We start from the raw sequence: 27,600 nt of genomic DNA, 5'->3' as shown, positions 1-27,600 counted from the left end.
ACTTGACGCCATTCTTGAAATAAAAATTCGGTGCTGCAATGCAACACGCTGCTGTTTCATGTTTATGCGGAAGACGACTAGTATGGAAACCGCAAGGGCGAGGTGACATTTAGTTGCTAATGCGCGCACGGGCATACAAATCTATGGACGCGGTGACAGTTGCGTCACGGGCGTGTTGCCGGCCTCCGCGGACAAAAAGTCACCAAATTGTCACGTATCCAAATGCGCGCACCTTCATTTAGTGTAATGTACACGGTGACAGTCACGCAACAGTCACGGTGACAAAAATCACTAGTGCGCGCTATACCTAAGCCTAATAGTAGTTTGCTTTTGACAAGCATTTTTAGCAAAACATTACTTTCAACATTTTCTTGTCGAAGTTTTCATAGTTATTAAGGGCTAATTAGAAACTCTACAACATTAACATGGTTTCAACTACAGAATAGTTTAATCCAAATGAAGTCTCAAACATTACACACATAGTAAACTATTCCTCTTCTCGGGAAATTTAGTTCAAGGTATTTTGTGAATTTCCAACAAAGTTCCCTATAAGTTCGAAGCTTATTAAGAACGTAGTTAGTTTGTACTATAGTTCAGTTAAGCGTTTAATTTATAGTTTATTATATTAAATCATCTTCACGCTTACAGTCTCTACATACCTCTTTCGCCTCTACCACTGTCATCAACCTCTTCATCATGCTCTTCGGAGGATCCTCATGTTTTTTATGTGGGAGGTCACAGTCCAGTATCTTTGATACTCTGTTTTCGAAAGTCAACCGAGGTCTCTCTCTACCAAGATGGTAGGCTTGTTCGCAGCTACCACTGCCAGCCAACCAACCAAAAAGTCCACTTTGAGAGAGCGCACTGATAGCGCGTTCATCCAAGGCGACGCGCACCAGTGCGTCTCCGCTGGTGTGTTAAGTGGCGACGAATGCGGCGTTGGGGACTGCCACCCAACACGCCATCTCCGGAACGGCGGGAGGTGGAGGACGGAGCTACAAGGGAATCACTGAAAGTACTAAATTTTATATTTATTGTTATAATTCTCAATTTTCTTATTTAGATTTTACTTCCATTTCTTCCTTAAACTCCTTTCTCTTCCTATAATTCTTCCGAGCTCTCAGAGTCCTGATACACCATTCTGTCATACAATTCTGGTAGATAGTCGTAATGTCCATGGTTAAATTCTTCGTTTTCCAGACTTTTCTTCATGGCCTCCCAACTTAAATTGTATTCTGGGTCAAATAAACTGAAATAATAAAATTTATCCAGTTAATTAAAAAACATTAATTGATAAAAATTTAAACAGACGGGAAATTAAATAGAGACCTTGAGCACTTTAATTTCTCCTCTTCCGAGCTTATGGTGAGAGTAAACTAAGGTAAAAATTTCAATAAAAAGAAATACACCGAGTGTATAGTGTCGTAGTGTATTCGTACCATAACCAACAACAACAGATAAAGATTTGTTCTTTAATAAAATAATCTCTATATATAATACAACTTTCTGTCTGTTTTTTTGTATGATCACGCTAATTCGAAAGTACTGAACCGATTTACTTTAAACTTTCATCAATTGCTTTGTTTTAACTCAACTTAACATCTAAAATTTGTTTCATCAAAATCGGTTCATTAAAAAAAATTTTGTAATATGCAATCATTACAGTTATTTTACAAACAATATTATAAATCCTTACCGAAATCCATAACATTACATTTAAGGCCGTTTCAGTACGAGTAAATTAAATTAGTTATTGACTTCAACACATATGAATGTCAGTCAATTCTGTTTATTAAATGAATAATCATGTAGTTCAAGCGGGCGAAGCCGCTGGCAGACAAGCAACACTTAGATAATGTTTTATTTTCACTAATAACAAATTATTTTTCGTTTATAAGACATTGACGAACATTTTAAATAAATTACATTTACTACGGTTTTTTTTGCACAAAAGTGAACAAAAGATGAATGGTTTTTTTCGTCTTAGTCTCGTGGGAGTCACCATGTGGGGGACATGTGTTGTGAAGTTATTTAGGATTACTTGTTAATAGTAACAACCTTCATTTTGAAATTTTACTTATTATCAACCTTTTTAGCAGGGTAGGCAGAGTGAAGCTAGTGTTAAGACATTCCGTTCCCCACTTTGCGCCGGCGGACCTCAACGCCGCGCTTTGCCTCGCCACCAGAGCGAAGAAATGGAAATTTACGTTTTAAATAAATAATTAATTTAGTTGTCACACTTTGTGCCCCCCATCGTGACTGGCCTCAAACACTTATTAATTGTTATTTCCCTTTAAACACATATTAATCTTATATTCGTCAATTGTAACGGCTCATTAAAAACACGACACTCGCTCTTTTAACCAGACAAACAGTTCGGGATATCTTAACTAGTAGGTTCCCTCGGTCTACCCTGCTATATACAAATCTCACGATTAATATGGAACTGGATGGTTAAGACATTCCCATCTCTATTTATAATGCTGATAAAAAAAAAAAAATTATAAGCGTTACTTCGAATAGCATGGCGCGAAGGTACACGCGAAGTTGGATGGTTTTGGTGGGTTCGATTTTCACACAGGCGAACAAATTATTTTCTATAGCTCTGGTAGGTATGTTTATAATAATAAAATGTTATTTAAAATCTTACCCACTAACGCAAATCATTAAATTCCGTATATGCGCGGCACTGAACATGTGGACGAGGGCGGTGTGGCCGGTGCAGTTCGCCCACTGAGCGTCAGGGGACATGAGCATGCCGAATGCCTTTCCGCGGCATATTAGTGGGGCGCCGTACATACCCTGAAGTGTAAAATATAATTCATTTAATACTAATTGAAAAATCAACAAGGTAAGTATAATTAAATGAATTAAGTTAAAATGGTGGTTTTTCTAAAACAGATTTCTATTATCCAAACCTTTGGAAGTGGGTGAAAATAAAATGTAGAGCAACTAATAGAAACAATAGTAGAAGTGATAGTGGTACTTTAAGATTTGATAATAAGATAGTTTATAAGCCAGTCGTGGTGCAGGGTCAAGAGTGTGTGACAGTAAACGGGACATGTTGTAGGTTCGATTTCCAGTCGAAGAAATTAAATATTTTTTAATATTTTCATTTCCTTGCTCTGGTAACGATGGAAAGAACGGCGTTGAGTGCTAACTACGGCGTGAAGTACCTTTACTCCACACGCAATGCCTCCAGACTTGGGCGGAGAGTGAGAAGCGTAAGTGTCTAAAGTCTTCATGGGAACAGAATATCCTAACACCAGGGTCCTAGGTTTCCTCTGCTAAGCTTACATAATTATATTTTTTACTTACGTGACAGGGTTGAGCTTCTTTATCGGGCTGTAATATGTAAACAAAATTATCCTATTAGCCATACTAATTGAAAAAGTTGAATAGAATATTTTTTTTAGTAGTTTTACTTTTCTATATAGCCTTACCCAAAATTATTTTCACTTTCCGCTCTGGTAAACAAAAAAACGCGGCATTGAACTCTACCACGTGACAAACAATATCTATACGAGTGGACCTAGTATTAAGACATTTCGTATAATGTCTCCATACTAGGTTCCCTTCGCCTACCCCGCCATATGCGGGATACAGCGTGAAAATATGAATTGATCTTCAATTCTTACATCTTTAACACATATAGATGCAGCCTTGTCAAACATTCCGGCATATCCGAGGTTGGTCATAGCCTTTTGGAATTTCAAAGTTATGGTGTTGCACCATAGACTCTTCTTTGCAATAGTCAAATATTGTACTCGAATATGCCTCTGCAATAAGAACTTATGGGCTGGATAGATTTTGTCCTGTAAAATAAAAAAAAAGTCATAATATTCTCATTATATATACAGGGTGTCCCAGGAGTCAACGATAAAACGAAACCAGGTGATAGACCAAGTTGTGACAGTTATGAGAAAAATATAAAAAAAAATCTTTGTCATGTATTTTTCATATTATATTGATTTTAAAAAATATCAGAAAAACCGACACCCTATGATGGTTTTTCAAGTCCCAGGACTACAAATATTACTCTTTCTTCATTTTTTTTCCGTAATGTAATCATGAGTAACCCTTCTGTGAATTACAGTTTAAGATTGAAACATACATGTATCAGTTTTCAATAAAATGTGGTGTTTTTGCCAAACATTAAATTCAAAATATTTACTACACCCAACTTTAACCGACTGTACTATAAAAAAAATGTACTACACTGTTTTTGCAAGTAACGTTAAAAGTTGGCGCATTTAATCTGGATTCTGAAATGGTACGACACTTGCTGGATTACTTCTTTGTTGAAGAGAGAAAAATCGAAATACACGATAATCGGGATGACGTTCAGCGTTTTGGTATCTTTTCCTATACATTCTAGCTGCAGCATTTGCGTAACATAACCATTTTCCATAAATGAAATGCATATTGGCAATGTGTCAAAGACGAGTATATGGCCTGCGAGAGCTCGGACTAGAGCACTATCCTTATAAGTCCTGGGCCAGCCCCTAAGTCAGATAAGCGTTGCCTGGGCTAAGTGGCGGGAGGTCACTGGTGTGGTCTGTGATCGCAGGATACCGTCCAAACTCTTATCCGGCCAAGGAGATTATGATCGATGCCTCCAGACTCGTGCATGACGGATCCAAGGTACCTGAACATTTCCAATTTAGGGACCTGGGACCTGGGACTTGATAAACCATCACAGGTGTCGGTTTTTCCGATATTTTTTAAAATCAATATAATATGAAAAATACATGACAAAGATTTTTTTTTATATTTTTCTCATAACTGTCACGACTTGGTCTATCACCTGGTTTCGTTTTATCCTTGACTCCTGGGACATCCTGTATATATATATATATATATCTACTAGCGGACGCGCGCAGCTTCGCTTGTCTATTTAGGGGGCGAATTCTAATAACCCATGAAACATGTGTCCCATGAAATATTTTTAGAGTCTAAATTTTTAATTTTATAAAAATCGGTGGCGATTTAAAAATTTTTCCATACAAACTTTCAACCCCTCATTTGCACCCTTAGGGGGAGAATTCTAGAAAACGATGAAACACGTGTTCAATTAAATACATTTAAAAATGTAAATTTCAAATTTTATAAAAATCGGTGCCGATTTAATTTTTTTTCCATACAAACTTTGAACCCCTATTTCACCCCTTTAGGGTTAAAATTTTTCAAAATCCCTTCTTAGTGGATGTCCAGATTACGAAAGTAAGCTTCTGTCCAAATTCCACGTTTCTACTATCAGCAGTCGCGGCTGTGCGTGCGTCTTACCTCAGTCAGTGAGGACAAGTCCTTTTATATATATAGATTCTCACACCTATCGTATGCAGTGAGATACCTTCCAGCTGTGGTCTCTAAATCAGGTGGAGCATGGAGCAGTGCCTGGGACTTGCGACCACAGATGTAGGCTTAAAGGTATAACAACTCGCCTTGTTTACTCCAGCCCAGTTTAATTATAAATAGGTGTTTACCACATTTATTATTAATATAATAATTAATTAATCAAATAAATAATTGTCCAAATAATCGAGTCCGCCAACAATATAATAAAAAATGTGGTGTCGTGGGACACCAGGTAGGAACGAAGTTCCTTCGGCTAATGTAGAATCGACACAAATTGCAAAAAAAGTCGTGCTCAATTTTATGTAGGTTTTCTTGATTTTTCTCTTAAATTTTGCTGATTAGTTTTTATTTAAGTACAAGAAAGTATTTAGGAAATTCAGTATTTTAGGAAATAATAAATTACTTATTATAAATATAAAACATCGTAATTCAAATTATCAACTAAAAAAAGAAAGAGGGAGAAAGAGAAAGGTATTATACACTACTTGTCTGTGTATGCGACTGTCGCGCCTGCGCACGTCTCATTTAACGGTTTTATTCCACGCATTTTTCTTACGGTTTTACTATGACATTTTTTTCACTTCGGTCACGCAGCGAAATCCCTATCCCTTCCAAGCCTGCCGTAAGGAACTTCGTTCCAATTATTACGCTAACTGAGCTTCTGACAGTGGGACGGCGCTGCGCCTCTGGTGGACAAAGCGCAGCGTTGAGTTCCGCTACTGAGCTGCATGTCTCGAAAATATGGCTAAAAGTGGGGGAGGGGAGTGTCTTAAGACAGGCTCTTCTTTATTTGTGTACCCTGCGGTGTGCAGTTATTACTAATATGTACCTATTTATAATTAGACAGAATTATCACTTATAATTTTAAGGCGGAGACCTAGAAAGCTAAAAATAAATTGAATTGCCGCTGCTGCTGCTGCTGCTGCTGCAGGATAAGCAGTGTGAATATAGTGTTAAGACACTCCGATTCCCACTTTGCGTCTAATTTTCGAGACAATGTTTATTTTTTTTGTGTTGAGAGAAGGAACACAACTCGCTCTGTCTTGTTATTAGAGCGACAAAATAAATACAATTTGTACTTGCGAGTGGGAATCGAACCCACAACCGTCGCGTCGTTTACAATCAGACATCTACGAGTATATAGATACACGATGGCCATCTATATTTTTTTTAAACATAAAATAAGAAAAATATAATTCGCAAGAGCTCATCCTGTACCCAAAAACACTATATACAAAGCAGCTCAAAGCTCCACTTGTAATTGCATACAGTCCCACACTCCCACACTCCCACACGCCACTATTCCTCCAGGATCCACTTTAGGATTTAAGAGAGTTTGAGTAGAGGCCATAGTAGCGTAGTAGTTATATTTTTTTATGTCCTTACTCTGGGAGACAAAGTGAGGAGTTGTGCTCCGTCATTTAACACGCAATGTTTTAAAATCTTGGCCGAAAATGTGGGACGTCTTGTGTCGTAACACTAGGTTCCTTTTGCGTACCTTGCAAGAAGAACCTCTCAAAACATCCTTTGGCTTATAGATGGACCAAAGATAAACTGTTTTTAAAATACAAACGTATCGTTTGATTTTGCTAAAAACTGTTCATAAAAAGACAATTTTGTGAATTCAATCCTCTTAAATTATAAACTAATTAGTTATGTTCTTGATATTTATTATAAGAGAACAAAAAATGTTCCCTGCATATAGCAGAGTAAGCAGAGTGACTCTAATGTTCTCCAAGAACTACTCAGTTTTCGAAATATTGCCGATTAAACGGTGGAATTCAACGCCCGTGCCTTGTCTTGCTGGAGCAAGGTACTGAAAATATTTTCTGGAATGAAAGTAAAAAATATTTATATATAAATTTTATACATATTCAAGATCAATTCAGACAAAGCCTGTGATTGAGTTCCGCTACTTAACCATGTCTCTGAAACTATTAATAAAATAATATTCGAAAATATATAAGGAAAAATACATACTCCCTTATAGAAAAAGTGCCAGCCAGGCATTAAGCACTCCTCATGTAAAGCTAAAGTTTCTTCACCTTGGAACTCTATAGAGATGGGCCGTAGGGGCACCTCGGCGAGAGCATCAGGTACTTTCTTTGCAAGAAGCATAAACGCTGGAGATTTTTGTACCATATATGCCCTTTCCGCTGTTACATTTGATACTGTGGAATAGTTGATCAGTTAGTTAATATGGGTTCGAATATTTGGCTTAAAGATGATGAATTTAGTCTCTTATAAGATATGTGAAGAGTTTTTTATGTATTTCAGTACAATAAAGAATACTTATTGTATAGTCCGGTCAAAATAAACATTTCAATTGATAAACGAACTAAATTTGACGATGTAGATATATATATATGTAAGAGATTGTTTGCAAATGACTCTTACTGGAGCTGTGGGCTCCATTAGGTTAATGCAAGCAGAAATAACGATGCAGATTCGTCACACTCGTCCTTCCTTTCTCCAAAAACATCAGAAGTGTAATCATTCTACGTCACGACTCTACTCAAGGCATAAGCCTCCACGTTATTGCTCAAATTACTAAAAAACATGTCAGCCAATCGTAATTCTACAATAATCAACTATTAGTGTCTTTTCGATCATTTCCTCTGATGCTGAAGGCTCTGACTACACACTATTGATCAAGTCGTCTAATTGGTTATACAAAAGTTACACATTGTCTTTTTACATGAACACAGCCAGTCATATAAACAGTTGCTACAGATAATAATATTAAAGCTAATCATTAAACATCTATGAAAATGTAATTTCCGTTTTAATCTCTTCCTTCGGCATATATATACCTACATCGTACTTTAGAATTTTTAATATTGGTGAGTGTTGACAACTGATGACATGAATCACGAATGTACGATATTGATGTTCTCTATGTTTTTTTGAGTTTCAATACCAATTTCAGGATTGTAGGTTAAAGGGAAGTATAACTTATAAAAGTTGACAAATTTAATTTTGCAGATATGTGCACTAATTTGGTGTGAAATCTGTATTTTTATTGTATTTTTTTCTACGAAATACCTATGAATTTTAATTTACGGATATTTTCCTTTATTTGTATTGTATGCTCTCACTTCGTGCAAAATTTCATAACTGTAGTTCTAAGGTACTCGGTAAGTAGTGGTTTTGATTACGCTGAGAATTTCCTAAAAAATGCAACAAAATCGATGCATAAATGTTTGTATTTTTGGGATCGTGTTGATTTAGAAGACAAATGATATTAATTTCAGTTTCATACCTCTACGTGAACTCGTGATAAATGTTCGTGACAGACAGATAACAAAATGATCCTATAAGGGTTCCGTTTCTATCTCTCGAGGTACAGAACACTAAAAATCCTATAACAGTTAACAATTTTTTTTTAATGGCCAATACCATACGTTGATCTAAAATACTTCAAAATTAATTTTGCGACATACCACTTCCATCTAATAATGTATATCTTCATAGATAGGTTTAGAGCATCCACATGTCATAAGATGATTTAATTAATTTAGATCTCACATATCTATTAGTAACCATATATCGTTTTAATAGATAGACTAATAATATGAAGCTGGATTGAGGAGTGTTTGTTTAGTTAAACGTGCTAATCTCAGGAACTAGTGGATTGAATAAAAAAAAAATCTTTGTGTTGGATTGCCCATTTATCGGGGGTAAGGAAAGCAATAGGAGGTTCCATCACTAGGTTACGACGAAACTATTAAAGTTTCGTCGTAACCCACTGTACTTGTCGTGTTGCCTCGGTCACTTCGAATGTGTTATACTTATATTTGTTTATGGTGGTGTTAAAACACTCTGTTACTATTAAGACATTTCTAAATCCAACTTTCCGCCAAACTCTGGAGGCGTTGCGTATTGAATGGCGAAATTCAACGTCGCGTTTTGCCTCAGTGCAGCGAGGAAAAATGAAAATATGAAATATTTCATTTCCTCACTGAGCTTGTGTACGCACCTCGAATGAATCGAATGACCTCTATACATTAGATACTCTCAGTTATTTCCATTTCACTAAGAAGACGAAGCCGCAGGTAAAATCTAGTTAATAATAGCTATATTAATTGTACCATTTAGTTGCGCGTGCAATGTACCGATAATGCAGGCAACTTGTTAATTATTATAATTAATTGGTATATACGTTTGTACGTGCTTCTGTAGCAATTAGAGTAATATCGAGCTTTGGAGTGACGTTGTGGGTAATGAGTATTATTAGTTAATTATAATATATCGATATGTGTATTTTATATTTATTTAAAATACAACTAAGTGGCGACTGTGAGGCGTTGGTTGTGACTTCGATTCCCACTCGGGGCAGTGAAATATTTTTCTCTGGCATTGAGTTCTGCCACTCAACACGCAGTGCATCGAGACTTCAGTTGAAAGGGGGGAACGGATTGGTCCTAATGGGAGAGTGTCTTAACACTAGATCCCCATGTTTCCTCTGCATACCCTGCGACGTGCGGGATACAACACTTACGTATGGAAGTTAATAATATATTATTGGGAGCTGATAGTGGAGTAGCGGTACAGTGTCTGATTGTAAACGCTATGGTCGTGTGTTCGAATCTAATTGAGGGGGGGGGGGGGGGGGGGGGGTGAACTCTTTAACACAAAGTGTTACGTAATCGGAATGTATTAACGTTAGATCCTCAGTCTTTCATGGGCGTATCTAGGGATATTTTACGGGGGGATTATTTTTGATTTGAACAGATCTGTGTATCGTTTTTTTTTTTAATTTTTCATACTTAATTGTTTTTTAGTAAAAACAATTTTTCAGTTTGCACCAGACTGTTTTGAAGTTGGCAAATACCATAGATATCATTTAAATCTGTTCAGTAGTTTAGTAGTTTTTGTGAAAATGAAACAAACATCCATCCTGGACGTTTCATTTTCAAACTTCCACATTTATAAAATTTATAGGAAAAAAATAAAATATAACAAAGGCCTTAATTTCAACACAAACTGAAGCCTGACGCCAGGAAACATTATTTTAGCAAAACACACATTATTTAACTGAGTGAGCATTCTCCCGTTCCGTTGAAATTTATGAACAAAACCTGTAACCGTTCCATTGTGTACGTACTGTACAGAGTTGATTTTAGCCGAAATATTTTAGTTTGTTAACGAAGTAACTAAAAGCTTGATAGTATTGAAAATTTTTAATTTTGATATCACATTTTGGTAGGTATTTATTAAAGTAACTAATTTGGCTGGTGTCTGGTGTCTGGCGCGGATTGTGGGTTGCAATTCCAATTGTGGGATTGATTCTACAATCTTTATTTTAGCTACAATTTTTATTTCTCCGCTCAACACGAAATTTCTCAAAAATTGCAGAATGTGGAATCCACCGTCTTTAACGTCTAGCACAGCATAGCGGGTTAGCGGGGTAAGCAGAAAGCCAACACTAAGCTTTCTGCTTATCCCGGTATGCGGGAAACAGCGTGTTCATTTGATGGCTTCAGAGATTTCATCTTAGCATTAAAGTCTGTTTCGTAAGTTTTAGTCTGGCAAAAGCTTGTACTACACTTTAGCATACTTACGTAGGTATTTAAACAATGCACTGGTGGTAAATTAATGTTTAACATATTTCAGACACGGCATTCAACTGTAAACGCGACAGTCCTGGGTTTGATCTCCAAACGTATATATATAATTTACTAGCGGACGCGCGCAGCTTCGCTTGCGTATTTAGTGGTGAATTCCAATAAACCATGAAACATGTGTTCAATTTGATACTTTTAATAGTCTGAATTTCTAATTTTATAAAAATTGGTCCCGATTTTTAAAAAAATCTATACAAACTTTCAACCCCTTATTTACACCCTTAGGGGAAGAATTCTAGAAAACCATGAAACACGTGTTCAATTAAATACTTTTAAAAATCTAAATTTCAAATTTTATAAGAATCGGTGCCGATTTATTTTTTTTTCCATACAAACTTTCAACCCCTATATCACCCCTTTAGGGTTAAAATTTTTTTAAAATCCATTCTTAGTGGATGTCCAGATTACGAAAGTAAACATCTGCCCAAATTTCATGTTTCTACCATCAGCGGTTACGGCTGTGCGTGCGTCTTACCTCAGTCAGTGAGGGCAAGTCCTTTTATATATATAGATACAAGCGGACGCGCGCAGCTTCGCTTGCGTAATTAGGGGTGAATTCTAATAAACCACGAAACATGTGTTCAACAAAATATTTTTAAGAGTCTAAAAAAGACGGCTTTAAGAGTCGGTGGCGATTTAAAGATTTTTCCATACAAACTTTCAATCCCTTATTTGCGCCCTTAGGGGGTGAATTCTGGAAAACCATGAATTACATGTTCAATTAAATATTTTTAAGAGTCTAAATATAAAATTTTATAAAAATCGGTGGTGATTTAAGAATTTTTCCATACAAACTTTCAACCCCTTATTTGCACCCTTAGGGGAAGAATTCTAGAAAACCATGAAACATGTGTTCAATTAAATACTTTTAGGAGTCTAAATTTCAAATTTTATAAAAATTGGTGCCGATTTAAGAAAAATTCTATACAAACTTTCAACCCCTTATTTGCACCCTTAGGGGAAAAATTCTAGAAAACCATGAAACATGTGTTCAATTAAATACTTTTAAGAGTCTGAATTTCAAATTTTATAAGAATCGGTGCCGTTTTAATTTTTTTTCCATACAAACTTTCAACCCCTATTTCACCCCTTTAGGATAAAAATTTTTCAAAATCCCTTCTTAGTGGATGTCCAGATTACGAAAGTAAACATCTCCCCAAATTTTACGTTTCTCCCATCAGCGGTTACGGCTGTGCGTGCGTCTTACCTCAGTCAGTGAGGACAAGTCCTTTTATATATATAGATTTTTATAAATGAAAAACTGAACTATCAAAACAAAAATATTTCTCTTTGCCGATGTGGTAACATTTAATTTATATTAAGAAAATGAGAGCACAAGTTATTTATTATAAATATTAGAACAAAAGTATAAAATTTCAATTTCACAGAAAAGTTATTTACTTTTGAATGTTACATTTCCCTTTTGTTAGAAAAGACAGAGAATACTACAAAATAGTCCCGTTTAGACAATGATATTTTTATAGTATTGTTATAGCATTTCTTAATAGATCGTTCCAGTTTCACTTAGATAGGGTATTCTTTATGTTTTTAAGGTTCCGTACCTCAAAGGAGATTTTTATCTGTTGATCCCGGTCTAGAGTCCCTTAGATTACAGAAAAAATATCTTCCTAAGTCAATGCAATCAAAAGTTAGGAGCGTATACAGATAAAGTGAGAACTTACAATACAAATAAAGGAAAAAATCGTTAAATTGAGAGCAATATTACAGTACAACTACCAATAAGGTTTGCCAACTTACAAGTTCTCAACGGGAACATGAGATATCTACATCCCTAGAATCATGAAATTAATACGAAGAACTCGGTGTGTGGGTCTGAATCGCGCATAACCGGATTTTTATTATACAGATATTCATTATTTTTATGCTTCCCATTGCTTTATGGCGTATATAGTGGTAGACAGGGTGGTTTTTGGTTCCCTTCCACTTATGTGGATCATGTTTAAAAAAAATGTCGGATTGGGTGAAATAAAATTCTTATCTAAAAAGGAATAGAACCTGCATTCACCGCTTTATTTCATATTTATTCCATACAAAAGATGTCTGTATGAATTGGTTTGGTAACTACTATATCCGATGTGTACGATAATACTTGAAAAATTCTATTGTTCTTAAACAAGCTGATTAACTGGGCTTATCGCATTTGACCTCATTTCCTACTAAGTTCTTTATCATTAAATAATATGAAGGCAATTATAGCATTATATAAATATTATTGAGGACTCTGAGGCGTTTGTCTGTATACGCAATGTTTGTGGGTTCGATTTCCACGGAGGAATAAATTCCTTTTTTATCTCCTTCTAGTATCAAGACAATGTGCGGCCTTGATATTTTAGGCATTCAAAGAAAATAGTTTTGTCAAAATAACTTTCTTTATAATAAATTAATTTTAAACAAAATAAATACAGATTTCAAACAATAAATTAAATATTATATAATAAGTCGTGGCGCAGGGGCATAATGCGTGACTGTAAAACCGACTGGTCGTGGGTTCGATCCCCACTCGAGGAAATGAAATATTCATTTAAAATGTATATTTCCATTTCTTCGCTCTGGTGTCAAGGCAAGGCGCGGCGTTGAGTTCCGCCATCCAACACACATTGTCTCCAGAATTTAGTGGAAAGTGGAGAACGGAGTGTCTTAACACTAGGTTCCCTCTGCCTACCCTGTTGTGTGCGGGATACAGCGTGAAGCTGATTTAATTTTAATTTGAAGTAAAATGTACTTTGATTTTGTTTAATAAAAATAATTAAAGAAAGATTTATAATTTTGAAGTCGGTGTCAAGCTAATGCTAGAACAACGCTACTATATTATCAAAATTACTAAGCCTGTTTGTTTTACTTGGCTTAGTTAGGTATTATTTTAAAGCAAACTTTTTTTTAAGTTGATTGAAAAGAAATGCAACGATGAGGAATTTCACTTCTGATAAAAAGTTAACAATGTTTTGCTTGTAACTTTAATAGTATACAAAAAAATCCAAATTGTTCAATTTCAAGCGGATCCCATAATCAAAATCTAACCAAACATTCACCAAACTATTCTTGAAGTGTATCCTTCTCACAGATACCATTGTGAGAAATGGACGAAATTACGGTACGGAACCACACGGAAGTCATTACCTTTCAAATAAAAAAAGAATCATCAACACCGGTTCACCCAGTTAAAACTTCTGAGGTAAAAGTATATTCGAATTGATAATCTCCTTTTATTACAGAAGTCGGTTAAAAAGCGGGTATCATATATACACAAAAATCAATACTTACACAGGGGCACAATAAGCTTAGTGACTTGAACCCGTATCCCTCGTCTCGGATGCCTGTACGTGGCGGCTGTCACCACGTTGATGGGTCTGGTATCGTGCGTGTCAGCGGTGGGATCGACCACGCACACGCACGCTGTTATCACTGTAGTGCGAGATAAGAGAGTGCCAACGCAGACACCTCGGTAGCGGGATATGTAGTAAACCTGTACAGGAAGTTAAGTAATGAGTGGGGATCGCAGGTATCGGTGTAGGTAAGAGTATCTTGTAGTAGTTAATGAATGTAGTATCTCTGTTCTTTGTCTTTTCAAAAACGCTAATGTGAACTGTACCAAAGTGTCCAAGTATTCAATATTGCTTATTGAAGAAGAAGTGAGTGAAAAGCGAATGTGGTCACTATTAATTTTTATGGCGTTCCTAATAGGATTGATCCAGTTAGAGATACATTTTGAAAAGGATATTTGAAACATTTATAGATTTAAGCAAATTTAATAAAAACGATTATGTTTGAGATCGTCCAATTTACAGTGGTGTAGTGTTTGAATCCACTGTGAGGCCGTCCTGGCACGGTGGATAGCGCCTGATTAAGGATAGACAAAAGGATAGACTCAACATGTAATTACATGTAACGTGTAATTAGTGCGGAGATGCAAGACTGAAATAGAGGACGGGCTCTGCTTACGTAGCCAGTAAGTAGTTCTTGAGGTTAGCGTTCAACTAAACAAAGTCTTTAGTTTTATAATAATAGTGTAGTTAGTATAAAACTACAGACAAAATAATATTATCCTTACAAACGAATATTCAATTTGAATAGCTTATTCTAGAAAATCTATGTAAATGTAGTCGTAGTCTGTAATTACTCAAAAGTAAATATTTCCGTATTTCTTATTAGAATTCTTCAGAAAATAGTTATGAAGAATTCTAATAAGCATAAGTTCAAATTTTTAGTTGACTTTATCAAATGTGTTGTGGGTGTAAGGTGATGTCGTCGATGATGGATCTTATGCTATTAGCATCTGATATTTGGGACCAATTAAGAGTGATACTTTATTTTGTCTCTTAGAGACATCATAATTACTATCAATATAACATATGTATAATACCTGTATATTTTTTATTTTGACTCGTTGTTGTCCAACTGTCAATCTGTCGTCTGTCCGTCTATCAAGACCATTTTTCTCATAAACGCGGAGGTATCAAGCTAAAATTAATATAATCTAACATCTCTAGGAGGAAAGGAAAAAAATAAATTCCTAGGTCTATGCAATCAAAAGATATGAGCGTTTATGCCTAACTTTTGCCACCTTTCCCACTAAATTCAAATTACAAAAAAACCAAGAACGTAGAGACTAATTTGAACTATTTAAAATTGAAAATGTTTTACTTGAGAAAAGCTCAAGTTATTAACTTCCTTTTATGTATATTAATATGATATGTATGTATTTGTTTAAAATTAAAAAAAAAAAAAAACCTTCTGAGTTTCTTGCGCTGGTTCTTCTTCGTTCTTTGGATTTGATCATACTTCGATAAAGAAATAAATATATTTTATTCAATTCGAAACTATCCTGAGATTAACGCGTTCAAGCAAGCAAACTCTTCAAACTTATTACAGATGTGGACAAAATTCGAGCCTACACTCATAACAAATAGACCAACTAGCAAAATTCTTATCCTTTACCACACATAAAAAGAAAATGTAAAACAATTTCAACATGTCCATTACAAAAGTCTGAATAAGCCTAGCGGTGGCCTTTGAAGGCTCAAGAGCTGGTTGAAAGGCCTACTTTACAGGTAAATGCCTTATGTAACAGACGTTTGTGCGAATGCTTATGATATATGTATGTTTGTATGTGTCTGTGTGTACAGAGATATATATTAGAATTTGTTTTTATTTAAGGTTTTGCTTATGAAAAGATGGATCTTAACTTTTTCGAGCAGGATTTGAATCTAAAGTTAATTTAATTAAATTCTAATTCTTACCAATCTTCGTCGCTGGTGTAAGCCTCCTATGACACTGACACCACTGTGTATTTTTATTATTTTGATTTCTACATACATATTTTACAGTTTTACTACTCTACGTACTTGTAAAATAATATTGAATACAAATCTGAGAGATTTCTAAAGACAGGAAACTAATATGAAAAGTTATCATAAGTTCATCCTGCAGAACTACCGGATGCTTTTACTCGGAGAAGAAAATTTTTGATGTTTGTAAGATTTCTTCGTACAAAACTTGAATAAATGAATATAGGATTAAATATTATTGGATTGAAGTTTATTAAGTTTTTGTAGCTTCACTTTGTATCTCGTGTATAGCAGGATGCACAGAGGGAATTATCGATCCCTTTTCGATTTTGAGTGGCGGAACGCCTCAACGCCGTGTTTTGCCTTGTCACCAGATCGAAGGAACTAATATATTCAATATTTCATTACAACCATTAGGAATCGAATCCATAACCATAAATCGCATCATCCATCGCACTCCCTATATCCCCATCATTGTGCCCCTACGCCATGAGTGCTTAATGTTTTACGTGGATTTATTTAAGGTAAAAAAAAATGTCGGGTTTAGTTCTAGGTGTATGTCGTTCTAAGCGTGACGGTTGAGCGCGAAATCACTTCGCTAATTTCAAGTTGAATCGAGAACACACGAGGGAAGTTATACAGTGAGAAAGAAATAAAGTTACACAATAGGAGAATGCATGAATGTTGAACACGATAATCTCTAGAATAAGATAGTCCATTTACCGATGAAGATTGTATTTACATTTTATTTTATTAAGGTTACATTATATTAACGCACACACGTAGACTCAGGTAAAATTTAATAGAGACCTTACCTTTAAAAAAACAACATAAAAGTAAGTATCTATGAAGGTACAGGCTAGTCGTGGCCAGAAGGCGCACGGAAATGGGTAACAGAAGTGTCTTAATGGGAAGTGAGTGTTTTAACACTAGGGTAACACTAGGGTCATCTTCCCCTGACTACCCAGCGTAAAGCCAAAAAATTAAGTATGTATAAACAACGTAACACTGACAGTCGTTGAAATGTAAGGCAAAAGCAAATTTGGAGCTACTTTATATCTTTAAAGGAACTGACTTGAATAAGCTATTTCAATTCAATCTTCGAAAGTAAAACTAACTTGGAAAATGGAATAACATTTTATGTATGAAGAATAAACTACGTTCAACGGTGGCTGTATTTTTATACAATCGTGGACTGAAATTCTGATGCTTTTAGAATCTGATACGTAATATTGATTTTAAATATTTTAGGATTTCGTAACGGAACCCGTATAGGGTCACTTTGTTCGTAAGTCTGTCTGTGTGTATAGTGCGAGTCCGAATATGGGGGTCTATATGTTTCCAACGTATTCGGAAAGAGCAATAACAATACTACACTCGAGCTTCCTTCCGATACGTCGATTGACACAATTCCACTGATTTTAACATCTACCCTCTTTTACACGAATACGCTAACAATTGTTTATAAGTGTGGATGTGAGATCACATATGCGAATCCACACATGTGATGCACCTCGCTCGCATCCACACAAAATGTGTTTCTACATCCACCTAATATATGAACACTACCTCTCGCCGATTGATAACTTCTAAAAAGGGTGAACAGTCTAACATAATTTATTTTTCGCTAGTATTCAATAAAATCAGCTTTTTATTTTATATTTTTGATTTTTTTATGTAGCTTAATTCAATCTTTGTTATTATTTGAATGCACATAATTCAATTCTCCTGTAATTAGGTGTATATACAACGCAATACTTATGGCGGAACGCAGCGACGCGCTTTACGTCGATGATAAAATCTATCTCGATGAAAATACTAAATGTTGAATGTCCTCAAGTGGAAATCGACCCACAACCTGTCACGTTTACAGTCGCATGCTTTTGCCCCTGCGCCATGACGACCTCATGAAAGGCTATAAAGGCTAAGGCTAAGGCTATAGCATAATACTGTATAATAGTATAAATACTCATATGTTAACTATGAACCCTGATCAGGTGTAGAATGGATGTGCAAATAATTTGTTCCGCACTTTAGAGGACATGCTAAGCTTTTATGGAGCCAACATAAAATACAGGCGTGGCTGCCAGTAACTGGTATATAGAATGCAGCTGAGTAGTCTCAAGATTGATGCCGAAAGTCAGTCAGTGCTTTTTTTAGATAGGTAACGGGAGAAACGTTCATCTCATTAAAAATAAACCGATTTTAAATATTTTTTTTGGTTCGATTCTCACTCCAGGAACTGAATTATTTTAATTAAGATAATGAATTGTGCTAACAAGTCGAAGTGCAGCGTAGAGTTCCACTGCTTATATACGAAACTCTTTTGTTACTAATTGCCTTTAACAGTATTTTACGTTCGTTATGTATGTACATAGTTCATACAAACGAAGTTCCTAGCGGTCACTAGTCTAAATATAAACTTACTAAGAATGGTACGGAGCCGTCATGTGGCCTGAAAGGTTCCCGAGCGCCGCATGAAGCTGCTAAGATACCTGTAAGTACAACAAGTATTTAAATAGATTTCTATGTTGTGCTTCGGAAGTGAATTACTGGTCTCTTTCCTGAAATAAAGAATTGATGATGAATTAAGGCCGTCGTGGCTCACCAGCACTAGGATGTGACTGTAAACGCGCCGATGTGAGTTCGAGTTTCAATCGGGGGAATAAAATATATCGGTAAAGCGCAGAGTTGAGTGCTGGTACTCAATTAGCAATGCCCCCAGAACTTGGTGGAAAGTGGGAATTGAAAGCGTTTTAATGGGAACATATTGTTTTAGCACTAGGTTAATTTTTTTTTTATTTCTACCGTAAGATCTCACTTAATACCAAATTTTATAATTTTACGATAACGAAATACCTTACACGTTTTAATTACGCTGTGAACTTCATACAATATGCTTTAAAATGGAGCCTTGCTTGCGGTGCTGATATCTTTCGATGATTTCAAAGATTTTTTTTTCAGGGCACTAAGACTGTAGACCGTATTTAATAATCATTTCAGCTTGACCATACAAACCTCCATACAATCTTGACAGACAGACAGACAGGCGGACATCTAAGTGATATTAAATAAGAATCCAACTTTGGCTCAACCTTTTGAAGATAATGAAAAATTTTCACTTTTTTTAGTCACGTTGTATCCCGCTCCCCTGCTATATAACAAGAGAGACAAACGGAACCTGGTGTTAATACATTACTTACACCGCGCACCGTCCAACTCTCATTGCTTGTTGAATGCCGCAACCCAACACAGCGCTTTGTCTCGAGTGAGGAAAGAAAAATAATTAATTTCCCTAAATGGCAATCTACCCACAAGTTTCACGTTTTCAGACAGAACAAAATGAAATTGCAAGAAATAAAGGAAATTCATACCGAAAATTAAAAAATATATCCATTTCGCCATAGCCGCGCACTGTATAAAGTAAACATGTAAAGCATATATTAATTAGAATTTTCCGCTCCGTTCGCCCTTGTCAAAAACATTCGTATCTACATACATAGCTTACATAATTTCTAGTATTAATTATAATTTTAGTTTTGAGTTTAAAAATTTTCATAACTCGACAGAAAAGTTGATAGAGAGATTTTATTTCATTTTGGACCAAACGCTGTTTCAGTTTTAGGCTGTTTGGAATTTTAAATTGTTTTTATTGTTGATAATATTACGTATTATAAAGCATTCGTTTTTATATTTATACTGTATATTAATATTATGAACGCTGTAATTCACAAAAAAAATATTATTTGTATTATATAGTCTATTTATAAATAGCTAGAATAGCTGGGATATTACATCACGCTATGGCCAAAGTGTTCAAGAGTTTCCATGAATCACTTGTAATGTGTTACCGTGGGACTCACGGTTGCTATTGATAGGCCCAGCTTATTCGACCAGCGGTCGACGCGGCAGCTCAGGAGTCGGAATTGAGGGGAGTGACGAGGTCCCTTGGTAGACGCTTCCTGTCGGGCAGTCGTGTGTGCCACGGCGCGATGTCCTGTAGGTGCAGGTGGTCCGATGTATCACAAATTCTATACATGTGCTAGAAAGGAATTCTATACATGTGCTTAGGTAACAAAATTTATACGACTATGTATAGAAAAAAAAAAACATTAGAAATATATTACATTAAATAAATTTCATTATAGTGAGGAGTTTTTCAATTAATTATAATCAATGTTTTTACTATTAATATTTACCAAGATTTACAAATGTAAGCCGATGAAAATCATGTTATATCGATATTTCGCCTGATACTGAGACTGTACTAGGATATTCTGGTCTACGAACTCAGTTATATTTGGTTACGCCCGAGCCATGCTTTGGAACTGTTAAACGCCGTGTCTGTTGAGATTAGAGCCAAGACAAACTGACTTTATATAAAATTACTGGCATTCCATACTTACTGTAAAATAAAATTACTGATAGCAAATGTTGTGGGTATATTTTCCTACTGGAGAGTTTAGAATAATTTAAATTTATAATAATTAAAAGAAAAAATATTTTTACTTGCAAATATTAAAGAACATTAATTACTATATTATTTGTGAAATTACTATATTATTTCCCTTAAACAGTTTTTTTAAGATAATAAATTTCTTAGTTTGCCACTACCAAAATTTAAAATATCTGTAAAAACAATTCTATTCTATTCTATTCTATTCTATAATGGTCTATTTGAATAAAGAATATTTTGAATTTCAATTTGGATTTTAACCCGTTGAAAGTTTAGCTAGGGACCTCTTGGAACGTAACAAGAGGCGCGGGTTCAAATGCTGCTACGTCCATAACGTCATAAGTACGTTTTAAAAAAATATATATTCTTATTGTCAAATAATACTTTGCAGATGAAAAAATATTTCTTCGTCTATTAACCTTAAATTTAGAAAATAGCTGTGAATATAATTTACACGAATATTTCATCTTATTTTGTTACTAGAGCTAGGTAATAAAAATAATTGTTTTCTCAGCGTAAGATTTGAAAAATATTTATATTTAAAAATATTTTTAATCAAAGGACCTAATAAGACAAAGTTGATGCGTTCGATTCCTCTCATCTACTCTTCGCCCAATATCTCTAAAATTGACCAAACGTGAAGTACGGAGAGTTTTAACACTATGACTTAAATATTTCTATGTATCTACTCCGTGAAATGCACTAACTAACCTGAATCTAATTATGTAATAACACAATACATTTACCTACTTAAACACGCGGTAGCGCGTCCAGTCAAGTTCAAATCAGGGAACTTGTGACAGAAGAATAGTGTAGGTACACAAAGGAGTACTAAGCAGTTACAATTTCGCAATTAAAGTTAAACTGGTGTAAAGTGGCGGCGGAAATATAAGTCGATGGATATTTCTTTTTACCTTCACGTTACCGTTTATCTCTATTGCTCTATTACTCTATTTCCATTAAAAGAACTTCGTTCTCCACTTTCCGTCGAATCTAGAGGAATTGCGTGTGGAGTAGTGGAGATCAACGCCGCTCATTGCGTCGCTACTAGAGCGAGGAAAATGAAAATATGAAATATTTCATTACCTCAAGAGGGAATTGAACCAATAATCGTAGAGTGTACAGTCGCGCACTTGTGCTCTTGCGCCACGATGGTCATAAACTTAACCCACTTCTGGATGACATAGGAAGTAGTTAAAAATGCATGGAATTTAGTTATCTGGCTCAATTTCTTAGCTAATTGTGTGTAAAAAAGGAGAATTGTGGAAAAATAGTTGGGTTCTTATTTATTCTTTTTATTTTAGAAATCGTATCGATTTGTCAATACTTTTACAATTAAATGATAGTTAATGATGATAACCATGATTTCGGTAATTATTACTAATCTATAGCATAATTTTATTATATATTTTTTTTGTTTTATGAAAAATACAAGTGAATTAGCGAATTCGGCATCCGTAATCTCTAAACTTTAATCGGTAAAGTAGAGAAGCTTATCATATTCTTAATACTGAACTTGGCTCCCATTTTCACACACATGTAGTTACTATACAGTCAGGTATGTGCTTTACCTTGCGACTATAAGAGGATTTCCTAGGAATTGCACATACATTTTTAATATCCTAAACTCCAAAATTTCTATTTTAGAACGAATTTCTTAGTTGAATGCCTGCAAAGTAAAGTAAAGAAAGATAAGGGAAACAAGATAAGGCTTTAAGTTCTTGTAAGATACACTGTATAGTAACTAATTCCATGAAAAGAAGTTCCTTGAGTAAGTATCTTATAACAAACTAGTTTCCGACTGAAACTTTGCCTGTTAGTTAAAATATTTATGTGTTATTTTCGGTATCGTAACACACCGTTACTACTAGTATTTACATGCGGCTTCTTTCATGTGGTCAAACAGAAATAACTAGTTAACGCTGGTCCCAAGTGCTGTGGGCTACATCGCAAGGATTAATGGAATGTTTAATTAAGTATAACGAGGGGTGCACGATAGGAGCCTCCACGTGGCGCACCCTGGAAGCAGCTAGGTCCGGTAACGCAGGGCCTAGGCTGACTGATCCTGTCCCCACAATGAATTGGAATGCTCAAAAAGCCAGTAACTGCCTATCTCAGGGCCAAATAAGTGACCACGCTGATTGTGACGATTCTAACCTTAACCCTTACCGAGCAGCTCTCACGGTAATATCTATTAACATCGAAGGTTTTTCTTCCATAAAATCCGAATTACTCGCGAATCTCTGTAAAAATACCGCTTGCGACATTTTGTGCGTCCAGGAGACACATAGAGATGCAAACCATTCCAGACCCTATATCTCAGGCATGATACTTATAGCCGAGATCCCACACGAAAAATATGGAAGCGCAATGTTTGCTAACCCAGCTGCAATTATCGATGCTATATCCGTAGCCACCCAAAATGATATAGAAGTTATTACCGCTGATTTCCGAAACTGTAGTGTCACATCAATCTATAAACCCCCAAACATTCCCTTTGGCCCAATCGACATAAAAATTACTGATCACCCAGCTCACATTATTATTATTACGTTCATGAGCCCATCCCACACACGCAACATAGACCTATTTCCTGCCAAATTCAAGCAGCGATAACTCCTGTTGTGGTTCCCTTTAGAAGACGGTTTAATTTTAGGAAAGCCAAATGGCGGGCCTTTTCTGAGTACGTGGAGTCTAAGCTGATAGATGTAGAACCAACCCCGCAGAACTACGATTTATTTGTGGATATCATCTGGGAATCAGCTCGTAAGCACATACCTCGCGGCTGTCGGTGCCTGTACATCCCAGGCCTTGAGGATCAGTCTGCTAAGCTGCTTTCTACTTATGAATCGCTCTACACCAAAGACCCTTTTTCTGAGGACACCATTCTGGCTGGAGAGGAACTTATGCGGACAATTGCTGAAAGCCGAAAAAACAGCTGGGTTCAGCTTGTATCTTCCGTTGACATGACTCATAACAGCAAGAAGGCATGGAACACCATTAAAAAACTAACTGGCGACCCCCCAAATGCTACAAACTCTGGTCAAGTAACTGCCAATCAAGTTGCCCATCAGCTTCTTTTAAATGGAAAGCCACCCCACCGCCTGCCCAGGGAACCAAAGCCGCTTATCACACCGACTGACAATACCGATGCCATCAGCAAACCCTTTGTACTAGCCGAAATAGTAACATGCATTAAATCCTTAAAAAATGGAAAAGCGGCTGGTTTGGACGACCTTACTACGGAACAAATTAATCACTTGGGTCCCGTAGCTATCTCATGGCTATTAGCAATGTTTAACTCATGCCTTAAACTCTACACAATCCCAAAGGTCTGGAGGCGGGCCAAAATCATAGCTCTGTTAAAACCAGGTAAAAGCCCAGATGATCCGAAAAGTTTCCGCCCCATATCGCTATTAAGCCATACATTCAACTTTTTGAGAGGATGCTTTTAAACCGCCTGACGCCTTTACTTGAGAAACACCTAATCCCAGAGCAAGCTGGTTTTCGTCCTGGCAAGTCCTGCACTAGGCAAACTTTGAATCTTGTACAGGCTATTGAGGACGGATTTGAAAGCAGGAGAATAACTGGCGTTGTCTTTGTTGATTTAACAGCTGCATATGATACCGTCAACATTCGTAGACTCCTAGTTAAAGTTCACAACATAACTAACGGACAAGGCTTCGTCCGCATACTAAGAGATATCTTAAACAACAGAAGATTCCAGGTTCACCTTAATCGTAACAAAAGCAGGTGGCGCAGTCAGAAAAATGGCCTCCCACAGGGGAGTGTCTTAGCCCCGGCCTTGTTTTCCATTTATACCAATGATCAACCAAAAACTCCAAACACCCGTCAATTCCTCTATGCCGATGACCTTGCTTTGGCTGCTCAGGCGTCATGTTTTGAGGAGGTGGAAAGTTTGCTGAAGACAGCTAAGCGCACTCGTCTCTTACTATGACGATAACGCTCTTAAACCCAACCCGTCTAAAACTCAGTCGTGTGCGTTCCACCTGAGGAACCGTGAAGCAAACAGGCCTCTTCAAATATCTTGGCGAGGTGCTCATATTCAACACTGTCCACAACCACGATACCTGGGAGTCATACTGGACAGGTCTCTAACATTTAAAGCTCACTGCCTGTATACCAAACAAAAAGTATGTGCAAGAAATAATCTGCTCCGTCGGCTAACGAGAACACATTGGGGGGCATCTCCGCACGTACTTCGTACAACAGGCCTCGCTCTATCTTTCTCTGCAGGTGAATATGCGTGTCCAGTTTGGCACCGTTCCGCTCATGCTAAGGAGGTGGACATAGCATTAAATGAGACTTGTCGAATAATTACTGGTTGCCTTAAGCCCACACCACTAAATAAGGTCTACCCTCTGGCATGTTCTGTCGAAAAAATGCGTCAGGAAAAAGACCCTCGGCACCCACTCTATGGCTACACCGCACCTCGTGCCCGCTTGAAAAGTCGCCACAGTAGATTGCATTCCGAGTCGCGCTAGGGTACGGTTATGGCAGACAATCTACCCACAACCTTCAGGCTTTGTCCCCCCCAAAGAGTGCCTACCCGCAGGTTACAACTTGCAATGGCCTACATGGAAGTCACTTAATCGCTTACGGAGCCAGGTTGGCCGAAGCAATGAGCTTCTCGTGAGATGGGGGTACGAACTGAGTGATAAGTCACCCTGTGACTGTGGCGCCGACCCACAAACGATGGCACACTTACTCTCCTGCCCGAAATGTCCATTCACCTGCTCACATGACGATCTGATGGAGGCAACAGACGCCGCAGTCGACGTGGCTAAATACTGGCAAAATATGATATGAATTCTCCAATCATTGACACGAAGAAGAAGATTAAGTATAGCCTAAAGATTTCCTAGTATATAAATGGAATATCTGAATCTAAAATATGTTTTCATTAGAAGCCGTAGTTTTGGAGAAAAATGTGTTGAACAAAATAAATTTTTATATTTATAATATTAGTATAGAAGTATAGATAGATTTGTTTTCGTTAATCGACCGAATATAACAGGGTAGGTTTAAAAATATAGACACTACGATCGTTTTTTTTCGCGTGGACAGGTGGAAGTAACTAGGAAATTCCACACCTGCAGTCAGAATTTAGTAGGCCACATAAACACGATTAACGAAATGTAATTATTATGAGGCCGGTCATGGCGCAGGGGCAGATGTGGAATGTGGGACTGTACACGCGTTTTAAACATGTTGTGTGTTCTATTCCCACTCGAGGAAATGAAATATTTAATATTTTCATTTCTTCGCTCTGGAGTCGAGGTAAAGCACGGCGTTGAGTTTCGCCACTCAACACGCAATGCCTCCAGAATTCGCTATAATGTTATATGAACTATCCAATACTGACATATATTTTCATATAAGGGTCATAATCAGAAAAGTGGACATTTTCGAATTTGTAACGTAACTGATAAGTAACAACACTGATAATGTTTGTTACGAAACTGATGACATAAGGCATTATACACAACAAAATAAGAATATTATATGAATAAAACTATTGTTTTTTTTATTTAATGAGAAACAAATTATAATTTTAAAGATTCAATCGTTGATTTAACAGATTATAAATGTAAGAAAACAACAAAGTGACAATATTAACAATATAATAATGGTAGTTCGTAACGTAATAAACTTATATTTCTAGAGATCACAAAGTTAATGATAAAATTAAATCCACTTTAAAATATATCAAAATTTGAGTCGTTATCACTGGAATTAACTTTGTAAGTGTTAATTCCGCATATCTTCATATTTAATAAGATTGGTCTGTTTAAGACGTTCTCTATATCTTTATTGTCTTTCAGCATTTGACATAGGAGCCATGACGCTTACTGAAAATAAAAAAATATTTATCAATAAGTATTTAATAATATTTCATGTTTATTGTTTAGATCTTTAACAACGCTAGTACAGAACGTATTTGTTTTTAAATAAAAGCCTCACCCGCTTGAGCTACATATTTATTAATTCACTATCTCCAGAGAAAAAAATAGTAATTACAAAATCACAACTAATTTCAGGAAGAATAAAAAAATGTTTTTAACTAAATCGCTTAAGCCGTTTCTGAGATAAGCGTGCACAAACACATTAGACAAACAAGCAAACAGGCAAAAAACTTAAAAAACATTATTTTTAGTTACTTTACGTTATCAAAAGTAATTATAGTAATTATTTTTATCTTATGCCATTATTTTATCATAAGTAATTATTTTTTTCATATGCCATCAATTTTTTTTTATATACATATCTTCCGATGGTAACGTAATTATGAACTAGGTTTCATATTTTCTCAGTTTCGTTACGTAACGAAATATAACAAAATTGAGAATAACGTCTGAGAAATTCTAACCTTTTTAAATATTTGCTTATAAGCCATGTGTTGCATGTGCAAGCCCTGAAGTTCTTTTTTGAGATTTTATAAAAAGAAGCAAATAACATAAAGAAGAAAACGAAATTATAGAATACTTACCAAAATAAAAGCCGTTTATAACCCTGAGATGTAATTTCACGCATTCACTCTAAAACATTTGAACCCCTCTACTGCTGCGAGAACACTACTGGTTGTAGCTACGACAGCATTGACTTTTAGAAATATGGTGCCCCAATAAAAACTAATATTAAACACCATTCAAAATAATTGCGTTCATATTTTAATTGTACGTTACTAGCCCTGAGTAACAAAAAGACAATATTTTGGGACAAATTTACTTAATTCATATATATTATTTATTAAATAATGTATCAATAAAAGTAGTTCTATTTAATATTATGCATAAAGCAAAGTAATATTAACATATCTGAAATCAAATAA

The 27,600-nt window shown here is 35.9% G+C and overlaps 1 protein-coding gene across 1 annotated transcript; it reads right to left on the bottom strand.

The window, feature by feature from the left end:
* Positions 1 to 1,029: 1,029 nt before the first annotated feature.
* Positions 1,030 to 20,330, bottom strand: LOC146527370 (uncharacterized). Its single transcript, XM_085206654.1, has 7 exons — positions 20,232 to 20,330; positions 14,268 to 14,469; positions 7,339 to 7,529; positions 3,639 to 3,815; positions 3,319 to 3,345; positions 2,651 to 2,802; positions 1,030 to 1,249 (listed from the first exon to the last, which is right to left on the bottom strand). The coding sequence occupies exons 1-7, from the start codon at positions 20,328 to 20,330 to the stop codon at positions 1,102 to 1,104; spliced, it is 996 nt and encodes a 331-aa protein (XP_085062780.1). The 3' UTR covers positions 1,030 to 1,101.
* Positions 20,331 to 27,600: the final 7,270 nt, after the last annotated feature.

Source organism: Heliconius melpomene, chromosome 21 (genome assembly GCF_056956725.1).
Source record: "Heliconius melpomene rosina isolate 202511_hmr_F chromosome 21, ASM5695672v1, whole genome shotgun sequence".
Lineage (NCBI taxonomy): Eukaryota > Metazoa > Arthropoda > Insecta > Lepidoptera > Nymphalidae > Heliconius > Heliconius melpomene.
Note: the sequence above shows the minus strand (reverse complement) of the source record. Positions and strands in the feature narration are given on the sequence as shown.

What these genes read in the sequence shown, in the direction of transcription:
- LOC146527370 (XM_085206654.1), bottom strand. Translation starts at nt 20,330, where the DNA reads ATGTATAGAATTTGTGATACATCGGACCACCTGCACCTACAGGACATC. An exon ending in AGCGTCTACCAAGGGACCTC is followed by an intron (nt 14,470 to 20,231) that starts GTCACTCCCCTC and finishes CTTCCTGTACAG; the next exon opens with GTTTACTACATATCCCGCTA. An exon ending in AAGAAGCTCAACCCTGTCAC is followed by an intron (nt 2,803 to 3,318) that starts GTAAGTAAAAAA and finishes TTTACACTTCAG; the next exon opens with GGTATGTACGGCGCCCCACT.